The following is a 10,424-nucleotide window of genomic DNA, read 5'->3' as shown; positions in this document are numbered from 1 at the left end:
GCAACCTCATAGCACCTTCAAACATGGTGAGAAAATCCTCAGGATCTGTTGTACCATCATAAACTTCAATTGCCGGTATGCCAAGATTCCTGGGCAACGAATAGTTGGAAATTCGATCAATGAAACACTGAGTGGATTCTGCCATAGCTGGTGGCTTTGTAGCTTGCTCTCCAGTAATGAGGGCGAAGAAATTATCGACAGCCACAGCACGGACGGCGAGCTGCGATCAACGTTGCTTATACTTTGCCGGAGCTGTCTGCTTAAGGATGTCATTTAAAAGCAACACTGCCTGCTTCTCTGACATGAACTCATCTTTGTCAATTTCATCATCAGAGTCATTATTATCATAGCTCAGGTCATTATCATCCCCAGAATCATCAATAAGACTGCCCAGCTTGTCAAGTAGCCTGGATAACCTGTATTTTGATATAGATTGCCTTTTCATGATTTGTTTGTCTTTACCATCTGCCATCCGTCGAAAAGGTATAAATGATGGACATCGCCGTGGTTGCATCAATGGTCGTCGCTCTGGATTTGTAACAAAATTTGGAAGTCTTTCTGCACTTTTGGTTGTCGTTTCTTCGATTACTGGCCTTTTCTCCGAATTAGTTGCCAAATGCTTAAGCCTTTCTGCAGTTTCAGCAACTGTTTCTTCAATCGTACCATCTAGTGGCGGAACAGGTACATTTTCAACAGTGATCATGTCGTCAGTTGATGGATTGTTGACTGCTTCAAGTACAAATGGAGCTTCAGTTGTTTTTGTTCCTTTTCCGTTTCGTGTGTTCTTTGCATTAGTGGATGGCGCCATTGTTAACACCTATTTCCTTATGAGGTAAGGCTTAGTGTGTCAACAAGATACTAGAAGTAATCTAGCTTTAAGAGGGCGGAGTGTTGCCGATTGATTTTTACCCTTGGGAAATAATCCCTGCAGACCCGGTTCACAAGTGTAGAAACTTGTGGGGTGGCTTAATCAATATGTCGTCCGTAGAGCGTAAAAGTGCTAGCCGGATGACTTCTAGTGAGAGAAAGTAGAAAGAGAAAGAGAAAGAGAAGTGAAGTCTCAGCTCTCAAAGTTGTCAGAATGTCTGAACTGTGTAAAATGACGACCCAAGGGGTCTATTTATAATGTCAGATCCACCAGATTGCTCGGGGACACGTGTCAGATGATGATACGTTCTGTTATTCGTGATCCAAAATTTACGCTGAAGGTGGCGTTCTCCGGCCAGGGCTTACGCGCTAGGCGGCCTTCAGGGCTTACGCATGACGGAGCAGCCTGTACAGCGGAGAACGCTGGACGGACAATTCCAAAAAACTGTTGTTTCCAGTCTTCCTGATGCTACTTTTATGCAACCATTATGCCTTTTATGCGTGTATACGATAGGATACACCATTAATTATCACAATGAGGATCAACATGACCCAAATCTGTCACCCTAAATCTTTTAACAAAGTTACAAGCCATGCAATTTCATTTATTTAAACCGAGTTAATGTTATGGGTAAAGGGTTACCCCGATTAATTAATATTATTAAAATAATAAATGAATTAATACAATTACCTATCTTCAATTTACACAACAATAAAAATTCTCCCTATTGGTCCACGTTTGTTTCTCCTCTCACAAAGAAACACTGCTCACGTTTTGTTACCTCTCAGCCACACATTTTTTCTACATCATCTTCCTCTTCACCCATCCCTCTCACCTTACCTTAATACCTTACTTTCTTTCCTTAATTCCATTTTACCTTCTTATTTTCATTCACCACATTCTCCCACTAATTTCATCCACCTTTGTAAAATGGAGCTTAAATCTTAAAATCGGAGCTTTCATCCACCTTTTGTAATTTTTGTTTTAGAGCTCACCGCCAAAATTGTTCCATCGCCGCTCAAGCTCCGACTACTTTTGTCACCGTTGCCACTGCTTCTGCAACGTCGGCACCACTGCTTCTGCAACGCCGCCTCCGTCAAAATATATTTTTCTCATGAATAATTCGTCTATATTTATAGGCACCCACAATTATGATAGAAGATATATTCGAATCAATTGGTCGATTGACTCTACATAAATATCTCCCATAATATTTAAAGTGGTTAAGATAATAATCTTTTCCATAAACAAGAATTATACTTTCCATAAATATAGCATAAGTGGTTACGGGATTAACCCTTATCTATTTTACTAAAACTTGGTCAGCACGAAAAAACTCAAAATTCGTGTTGAATGTTTTCCTTGCTGCCTCTAAGAAGGAGTAGCAAAACCTTGTTGCCAAGGGAGCACCAAAACACTTTGAATTTTAATGTCTTTTTCAGTGTTGGCTGGTCTTTAGAGGGAGCACCAACTTGTGCTGTCTCTTCAGGTTTGCTGCCTCTAAAGGTTTGATGTCTTTAAAGGCTTGCTGCCTCTAAAGGGGTAGCACCAAAAATATTTAGCCAAATTTCAGCTGACTAAGAAAACATAGCACACAAAACACTTGGTCAATTTCGAGTAGACCAAGTCACTTTAGTAAACCACTTTTGGGTTCGGGTAATTTATTACTTAATGAGTGTACACTCCGTACCTACCAACTCATTTACAAGTGTAGATTAAATTCAGGGGCGGATTTGAGGGTGTTCAACATGTGCGTTTGCATAGGGCCCATAATCCAAAGGGACCTATAATCCAATAATATGCAGTACTTATGAACAATATTGTTATAACAGATGCTTATTTTTAACCTAAGTTAATGAACTTGTTCTTTAAAACTTCTGTATACTAAAGGCCTATTTTTTAATAACTGAGCAGGGCCCATATGAAAAATTGAAATCGGCGAATCTGATTAAATCCATCAATTACACTAAATTTTCAACATATCATTGCTTCAATTTGTCTCGTGTTTACAATCTTTCTTCCCTAAGAAGCCATACCAAAAACAAGTGTCAAAGAATACGTTATGAGTACGAAACAAACGAATACTAAATTATGATAACCTTTTAGAATATGTACTAAGGGTGCGTTTAATAAAACTGAATGATTTAGCGATAAATGGTTCATAATCTGAATGGTTCAGAGCCTCTGAATAAAGTGTGTTCAGAATAAAAATAAGTTGTTTGATAAACTTTTTAAATGAACGATATGAATTGAGTAACATTACCTTATTAACGTGTTACATGAATAGAAGATACAATATACTTGTTAGTTAAACGTTCTGGATATTATTTTAAAAGAATATTACAGAAAAATTAAATTAGGCTCTTAATGGTTAAGGGAGTCTTTCAACTCTGAATAGTTTAGCACTGAATTCTGAACTATTCAGCACCATATGTCATTCAGATGTCAGGAACAAACACGTTGAATGCTGAATGGTTCAGCATTCAGCGCTGAATCATTCCATTAAGAGGCAAACAAACGCACACTAAATTAGTAGTTAAAAATATTTTAAACAAAGGAGTATGGATGATGTAAAGAATCCTATCAGGAATTTTGTGAGACTCAACGAGTTTTAAAGTCAACAGAATAAGGAATGTAATGCAAGTAGCTGAATTATGGGGTTCAAATGGGTCAACATGTCCTTACAGGGTGGATGATCGTCTGGCTTTTTCAAGGTTTAATCTTTTCATAGCATGTCATGAAAGATATGATTAGATTTTGAACACTTGCATTGATGTTTAGGTGTATTTTGTTGTTTGTGGTATCTATTTGTATGTCTGATTGTTGTATGGCTTTGGTATGTCTTGGCTTTTTGATATTTACATTCTTGGTTAATTTGTTACTAATATAATTTGCCTTAAATAATTAAAAATGGCATCAATAATTCATGGCAAAGAAAACTCTTAAACATTTTCACTTGTATCTTCGATTGATTATTTAAAACTTTCAATTGAAAGTTTGAAACAGCCTCCTACTTCTTAATTGAAACACCATCCTACTTTTCAATTGAAACCCTCTTTAACACCCTCCTATAGACATAGAGATGGCACCCGCGGGTTGTGGACGCGGATCCACTACATCCATCACCTGCACCCGTGGATTTTTTGATGATCCATTAGCCTGCGGATCTTGATTAATGGATTTATTTTTATCCATGCCCGTATTCACGGATATTCGCAGGTCGTGGGTTTATCCGCGGATCTTATTCATAAGGTACATGAAAATTAAAGTATTCAAAAATAAAAAATAAATATCATTACATAATTCAAAGTGACATGAAAAATACCATCAATCATATACCTAGGTCTATGATATAATAAAATGAAAAAACATATATTAATTATATTTTTTGCTAAATTATACGAAACTACAATATTTAAAATTAACAATCAAAATTTAGTTGCTAAAACAAATCATATAGTAGGTTGACAAATTACTAAAGTGATAGGTAAAAATTATATTTATTAAGATCTATCTATATCTATAAAAAAAGAGTGTGTTAAAGCATAGTTGTCAACATGAGAGTAATTATAGGAAATGAGGACAAGTGCATTTTACACATGTCAAATCTTCAAATTTTTTAATTACAATTAATCTATAATTAACACCAAAGGGCGCTTGGCCTGGCGGTATGAGAGAAACCCTTCAACTAAGAGGTTGTGGGTTCAAGCCTCACTTGAGGCAGTGAGATGTAAATATTCGTGGTTTCGTGTGTAGATTATAGGTTTGCCTTCAAAAAAAAAAAAATAAAAAAATAACAAATAAATAAATAAATAAACATTAACTGAAAAGAGGATTAATAAGATAAATCGAATAAATAAATAAATATAAACATTGAATATATTGATTAAAAAAGGAACGTGTATACCGAAGAGTTTGTCAAACAAAAACTTATCTCATTTTTACTATAACTATGTAAATTAGTTTTTATCTCACTTTTTTAATGTTTGTTTCTAAATAAATAATCTTAGTTAAAATGTGCATTAAGTTGTGATCCATATTTTTTTTTTTTGTTATCAATATGTAGCTATCGAAATCAGCAGGTCGATATATAACGGTTTTTTGAGCAGACGTGCATCGCACGGGCTCAAAACCTAGTAGTCTAATAAACGAAACAAACAACATCATGCTTTGATTATATAACATATGTAATGTTTAGTTGTGAGATGCTCTAGTTACTAAAAAGTTCGATACCAAAATGATATAAGGAATGTAGAAACTCATACACAGTAACTTATTACCTATTGGCCATTTATGCAAGTTGGCGATTTTCACCCATTTAGAACGAGCATATCCATGGATTATTCAAACGGGTATTACGGATCTTAGGATCGGATTTTACCCACATCGGATCTATTACATCCATCACCCATCCGCGACCCGTCAGCGAGTACAAAATTACATCCATCACCCACCCGCGGGTAAAATTTTATGAAATTATCCGCCCATCACCGACGCGGATACCCGCGGATCTCGGATTTTTTTAGATCCATTGCCATCCTATATAGACAGGAGACCTATTGCAAATTGCAATACACCCAATTTAATAGCGTTATAGTTACACCACTATTTTTCATAAATACATCATCATTAATTAAACTCTAATTATTACTATTTATTATAGTTGTAAAATTTAATTTAATTATTACTTTATTAGCTACAAATGAATAAAGTAAACTAAATGAATCTGGCGAAAACTAGTCAATTGGTAGTACATAGTAAAGATAACAATAAAAAAATTCCTCAAGTTACTATCGAGACTGATAGTGACTTTTTCGCAAGTTATGCAATGCAAAACCATCACACCAAATTCCAGAATTGACTCCAACCACCACCCAGAACTGTCAAACTCCTGGAACTATTTTCCTTGGTAAATCATGCATATCTAAAGTTTTTAGGGGTCGATCCGTACACCACTTCAAATTTGTCATACACCACCAAATTAATTATTTAGACATTTTTACCCTTTCTTTTACACTATCAAATTTGTCATACACCACCAAATGAAGGGTATAAATGTCCAAATAATTTATTTGGTGGTGTATGGCAAATTTGAGGTGGTGTACGAATCAATTCCCAAAGTTTTTTGTTAATGATAACACTTGAAATTGACGTTTTGGATTATATGTATCTTGTCGCAGATCGAAAAGAGTGTATTGCCAAAATGTTAATCGATAACATCGATGAGGGCAAAATGTTTGTGACCTTTGGGCTTTGTTCCTAAGTTTTTTCTTTTGAAAGGAAAAAAAACGAAGAGAAATGAAACGGAAGAAAGTGTATCATTATAATTTGGAATGAAAGATTAGAAGGAAAATTAGAGTAAAATCGTCCATCCATTTCCTTACCTTTCTTTCCAACCAGAACTCAAAAACATAAATTATTTTTATGTAATTTCCGTTTTCCTCATTTCTCTTCAAAATAAAAGTGTGGAACGGAGTGTTAAGGTATAAGGTGACCTGCTGGAAATTTATAAGACCTTTGTTATGCATGTTCAATTGTTCATGTTGATACGGATGATTTGGAGAACCTGGTCACATGGACCGTCGATTATGAGACCTTAACCCTGATGTTCTGATCCTGATTCACTTATGGACTTTAACAGCAAGGTCAACAAAGACATTGAAGCTCATCACCTCAACAACCGAATATAGATCATCAAATCAGATACTAAGCTTAATCTCAATTAATTCGTTCTAAAGCAGACTGATTAGCTTAGTCAAAATCGACCAACGCCAGTTAACAAGTCAAAATAAGTCAAAGTCAGAATTAGTCAACACTTCAATTTGATCTAAAATCGGGATTTTAATATATTTGAACAATTGAACGATTATGATTATATTTCTAGATAATTATGTTAAAGTTTATGTTCATTTACATTTATAGTTTTCTATATTTTTTTTTTTAACAGCGATTGGGATCACCCGAGGGGGACTAAACCACCCGTTGTGATCATCTCCCGTTTCGACTATTCTGATGCAGCGATAATAACCCTGCCCCCATCGCTGCCCGGGAGGAAACCTTGAAACCGATCCAAGGGCACGGCCAAGTAAAAACCCCTCCTTTAAACCCCAACCCCCCCCCCCCCCCCCCCCCCACACACACAACACACACACACACACACACACCCACCCCACCCCACCCAAACGATATAGGAAAGGTGTCATGGTTATAGTTTTCTATTTAAAAAAAAAAAAAAAAAAAATTCATTTAAATGTATAAAAAGTCATATCCTATTAGTCCTTACAAAAAAGTGGGCCGGTTAAACCCGATTATCAATTTTTACAATGTTGATTTGATGTTTCACTACCTTATTATGTTACTGAATTCACCACCAGGTTCATGTCTCTCAAGAAAAGCTTGGTGGTGATTCACCCTACAACTTCAAAATCAATCTTAGCATCATAACCTATGGAAAAAAGTAAACACCAATAACAAAGAAAGAAATTTCATATTTCACTTAAATAAAAATGACTTCTCAATCAATCAAGTTGCTACTATAAAACAAACTCCATGAAACCAAGATATCTAAACAACCTAGCAATAGTAACTAAGTCAGCCTCATAAACTTAATACTCCACTATTGTTCTATAGAGCAAAGAACAGTAAAGATAATAGATTAAACCTGTATATTCAGCAATGCACCGACCAATTCATTCATCAATTTGGTAACTTAAAACCTAACGGCCTCTGTTTCTCTTCTTTGCATCGCTCCTCCTAGCCATCTTATGCATGCCAACATAGCGTTTGTGCTTCGGTTGATCTTTTTTGTTTGCGGTTTTAGATTTTCCCGATACCTCACCCTGGACTAGTTTACGCTTACGACCCCTTCTTTCAACTTTGCACTCCTTAGCTGAGTTCAGACCTCTCTTAGGGGGTCGACCACGACCACCGTACTTACGTTTATCCTCCTCTGGTTTATCTTCTGGTTCCTGCACTTGTATCGGTTCATCAACATCACATAACTCACTACTCAACTCCGTACATTCAGGGTTTAACAGTTCAACGGTTGGCATCTCAATAGACTCCAAGTGATCGGTTTTCTTCTGTGAACTTCGTAATTTAGCTCGCTGCCCACTCATTTGAGTAGACGTTACAGTTGGCGTCTGTTTTGTCTCTTCTTTCCATTCAATAGTCTCGATTGCGTGTTGTTCATCTTGGGACAAATACTCAACAATGTCAAGCTGATCCTTTTGTTCATCTTTCTCCAACTTTTTCTTTATCTGTGATCTTGTCCATCTGCGCATGCCACTTTTAGGTAATCCCGGATCAGAATTAGGACAATCTTCTATCTGCAGAAGCACAGGATTCTTCTTCGTTTGAATCGGCTCTATATTAATGTAACCCGAACCATCAGGGTGCAATTCTTCTTCTTCTTCTTGAACTGGCATGTCATTCATTTTAATTTCTACAATCTGCTTGACATCATTCGATTCACCACCAATAACTTCATCATCTTGTTGATTCTCATCATTATTCTTGATGCGCTTACTACGTCTCTGTTTCGACACCGCGTTTTGAGTCATCTTCCATTTCTTTGTTCCACATGTTTTTATTTGCTCTTCGTCAAGTTGTTCCGCGGATTGATTTTCATCACAAGCAACAAACTCATCACCTTCAGTCACCAATATATCTTCAGATGGATTTTCATTTGTGGCATTTGCACAAACTTCGTCAATCGAACTATTTTCTCGCTCATACAGTTGATCTTCAATTTTTAGAATCTGTGCTTCCTGGTTTTCTTCTTCATCAGTCACCTGATTCAGCGGTTGAACAACTTGATCTTGTTCTTGACACACTACAACTATCTGTTCCTTACTCTTTGAATCCTTCCTTGTCTCTCGCTTCTTACGGGCCCCACTACTACTCTTCCCTGATTCTGAATTTTTCTTCCTTTTCGACTGCTTCTCAGATGTCGAGGGGGATATCGGGTCAAAATCTGTACCAGCAATAAAGTAGCATTGCTTATGAGACATACAAATCTCTTTACGATCACAAAGCTTCTCAAGGTGATGTTTCAGCAACGTCGAGTGAGCCCAAGGCAAATCAACATATTCCTGTTTTATAAACTTGGATATTGACTCCTCACTAGAACCCCCTTTCTCCTTTAACTCCCAAATCGCCCTATGAATCATCTGAAATTACAATTGACCAGGTAGAAATAAATCATCAACAACTAGTAAATGACCAAATTCAGTAACATATAAGCATCCAAGTGTAATATATTTAACTTATATACGTATTATATCTTATAGCATCGTCTGATTTGGGGGAAACTTATTATAATATACTGTCTGCAAAATGTCAGATGATAGTGTTTCCCAAAATTTGTTTGCAATCGCAACATTGTTCATCTCACTTTTAAGTTGAATTATAATTATCCTTTGCAAAGGACTAATTATGTACTATATTCAGGGGCGGTTTTATGTAAGGGCAGAGGGGGCGCCCGCCCCCACTGGATTTGCAATTTTCTGTGTAAAAATTTCAGATTTTTCGATTTTGCCCAAGTGGAATTTTTTTTTTCCCCCAAAACCTACATATTTTGACCCAAAACCTTCAAATTTTGCCCAAAAACCTTCAAATTTTGCCCAAAAACCTCCGTATTTTGTCCAAAAACCTCCGTATTTTGTCCAAAAACCTCCATATTTTATCCAAAAAAAATTGCTAGGTTTTAAAAAAAAAATTTCGCCCCAGGTGAAAAAAAAATTCCTGCTTCAGCCACTGACTATATTGTTTTATCATGTGGAAGTGATTGATTAATGGATCAAGTAGACAACATCTGAAACAGAAAGTAAGACCTTCATAAAACTAGGTTTAAAATGTAAACCAAAATAATACACAATTATGGAGCTTTGAATGAACTTTTTCAGGACACAAACTTTTACTTTTTCTATGAATCATGAGAATATATAACAAAAATCATCTTATAAAGATAATTGTGGCCTTATATTAAACGAACAATAGTATACAACATAATTCGTGTTCATATGAAATTGAAACAGAAAGAAGTATTTTGATTACTTACAGCAGCATAAGGTGGATGATTAGGAGTAGTGTGATGATCAGGGAAGAATTTTGAAAATTGTTGTTCGATTAAGGTAGGGTAGGAATTAGGGTTTGGAAATAAATTAGGGTTTGAATTTGCGAATTGAATAAGGGCCTCTTTCAACTTGTTCATTGCCATTCAAAATTACTTTTTGCTCATTAAGCGACTCAATGTTCGTTTTATATGATGATAAAAATAAAAATAGACTGTTTCTTGTGAGTTGCAGACGACGTTAATCCTTCCCATTTTTATTTTTAATTATTTTGCGTTGCACCTTAACAGAAAAAATATAATATTAAGGATGCGTTTTATAAAATAATAATTTATCGTTAATGGTTAATAATAATGATTCAAAGGTTCTGAATAAAATTGTTTACGAATGAAATTACCTGTTTGATAATCATTTAAAAAGAATAATGTGAATAATGTAGAATTATCTTATAAACTTTTTGACATAAATAAAAATTACAGTAT

The 10,424-nt window shown here is 35.6% G+C and overlaps 1 protein-coding gene across 1 annotated transcript; it reads right to left on the bottom strand.

Moving 5' to 3' along the window:
• Positions 1-7,384: 7,384 nt before the first annotated feature.
• LOC139848055 (uncharacterized) lies at positions 7,385-10,151 on the bottom strand. Its single transcript, XM_071837789.1, has 2 exons — positions 9,930-10,151; positions 7,385-9,039 (listed from the first exon to the last, which is right to left on the bottom strand). Exons 1-2 carry the CDS (start codon positions 10,086-10,088, stop codon positions 7,585-7,587), a joined length of 1,614 nt encoding a protein of 537 aa, XP_071693890.1. The 5' UTR covers positions 10,089-10,151; the 3' UTR covers positions 7,385-7,584.
• Positions 10,152-10,424: the final 273 nt, after the last annotated feature.

This window comes from Rutidosis leptorrhynchoides, chromosome 5, assembly GCF_046630445.1.
Source record: "Rutidosis leptorrhynchoides isolate AG116_Rl617_1_P2 chromosome 5, CSIRO_AGI_Rlap_v1, whole genome shotgun sequence".
NCBI classification, from domain to species: Eukaryota; Viridiplantae; Streptophyta; class Magnoliopsida; order Asterales; family Asteraceae; genus Rutidosis; species Rutidosis leptorrhynchoides.
This window is presented reverse-complemented; position numbering and strand designations above follow the sequence as displayed.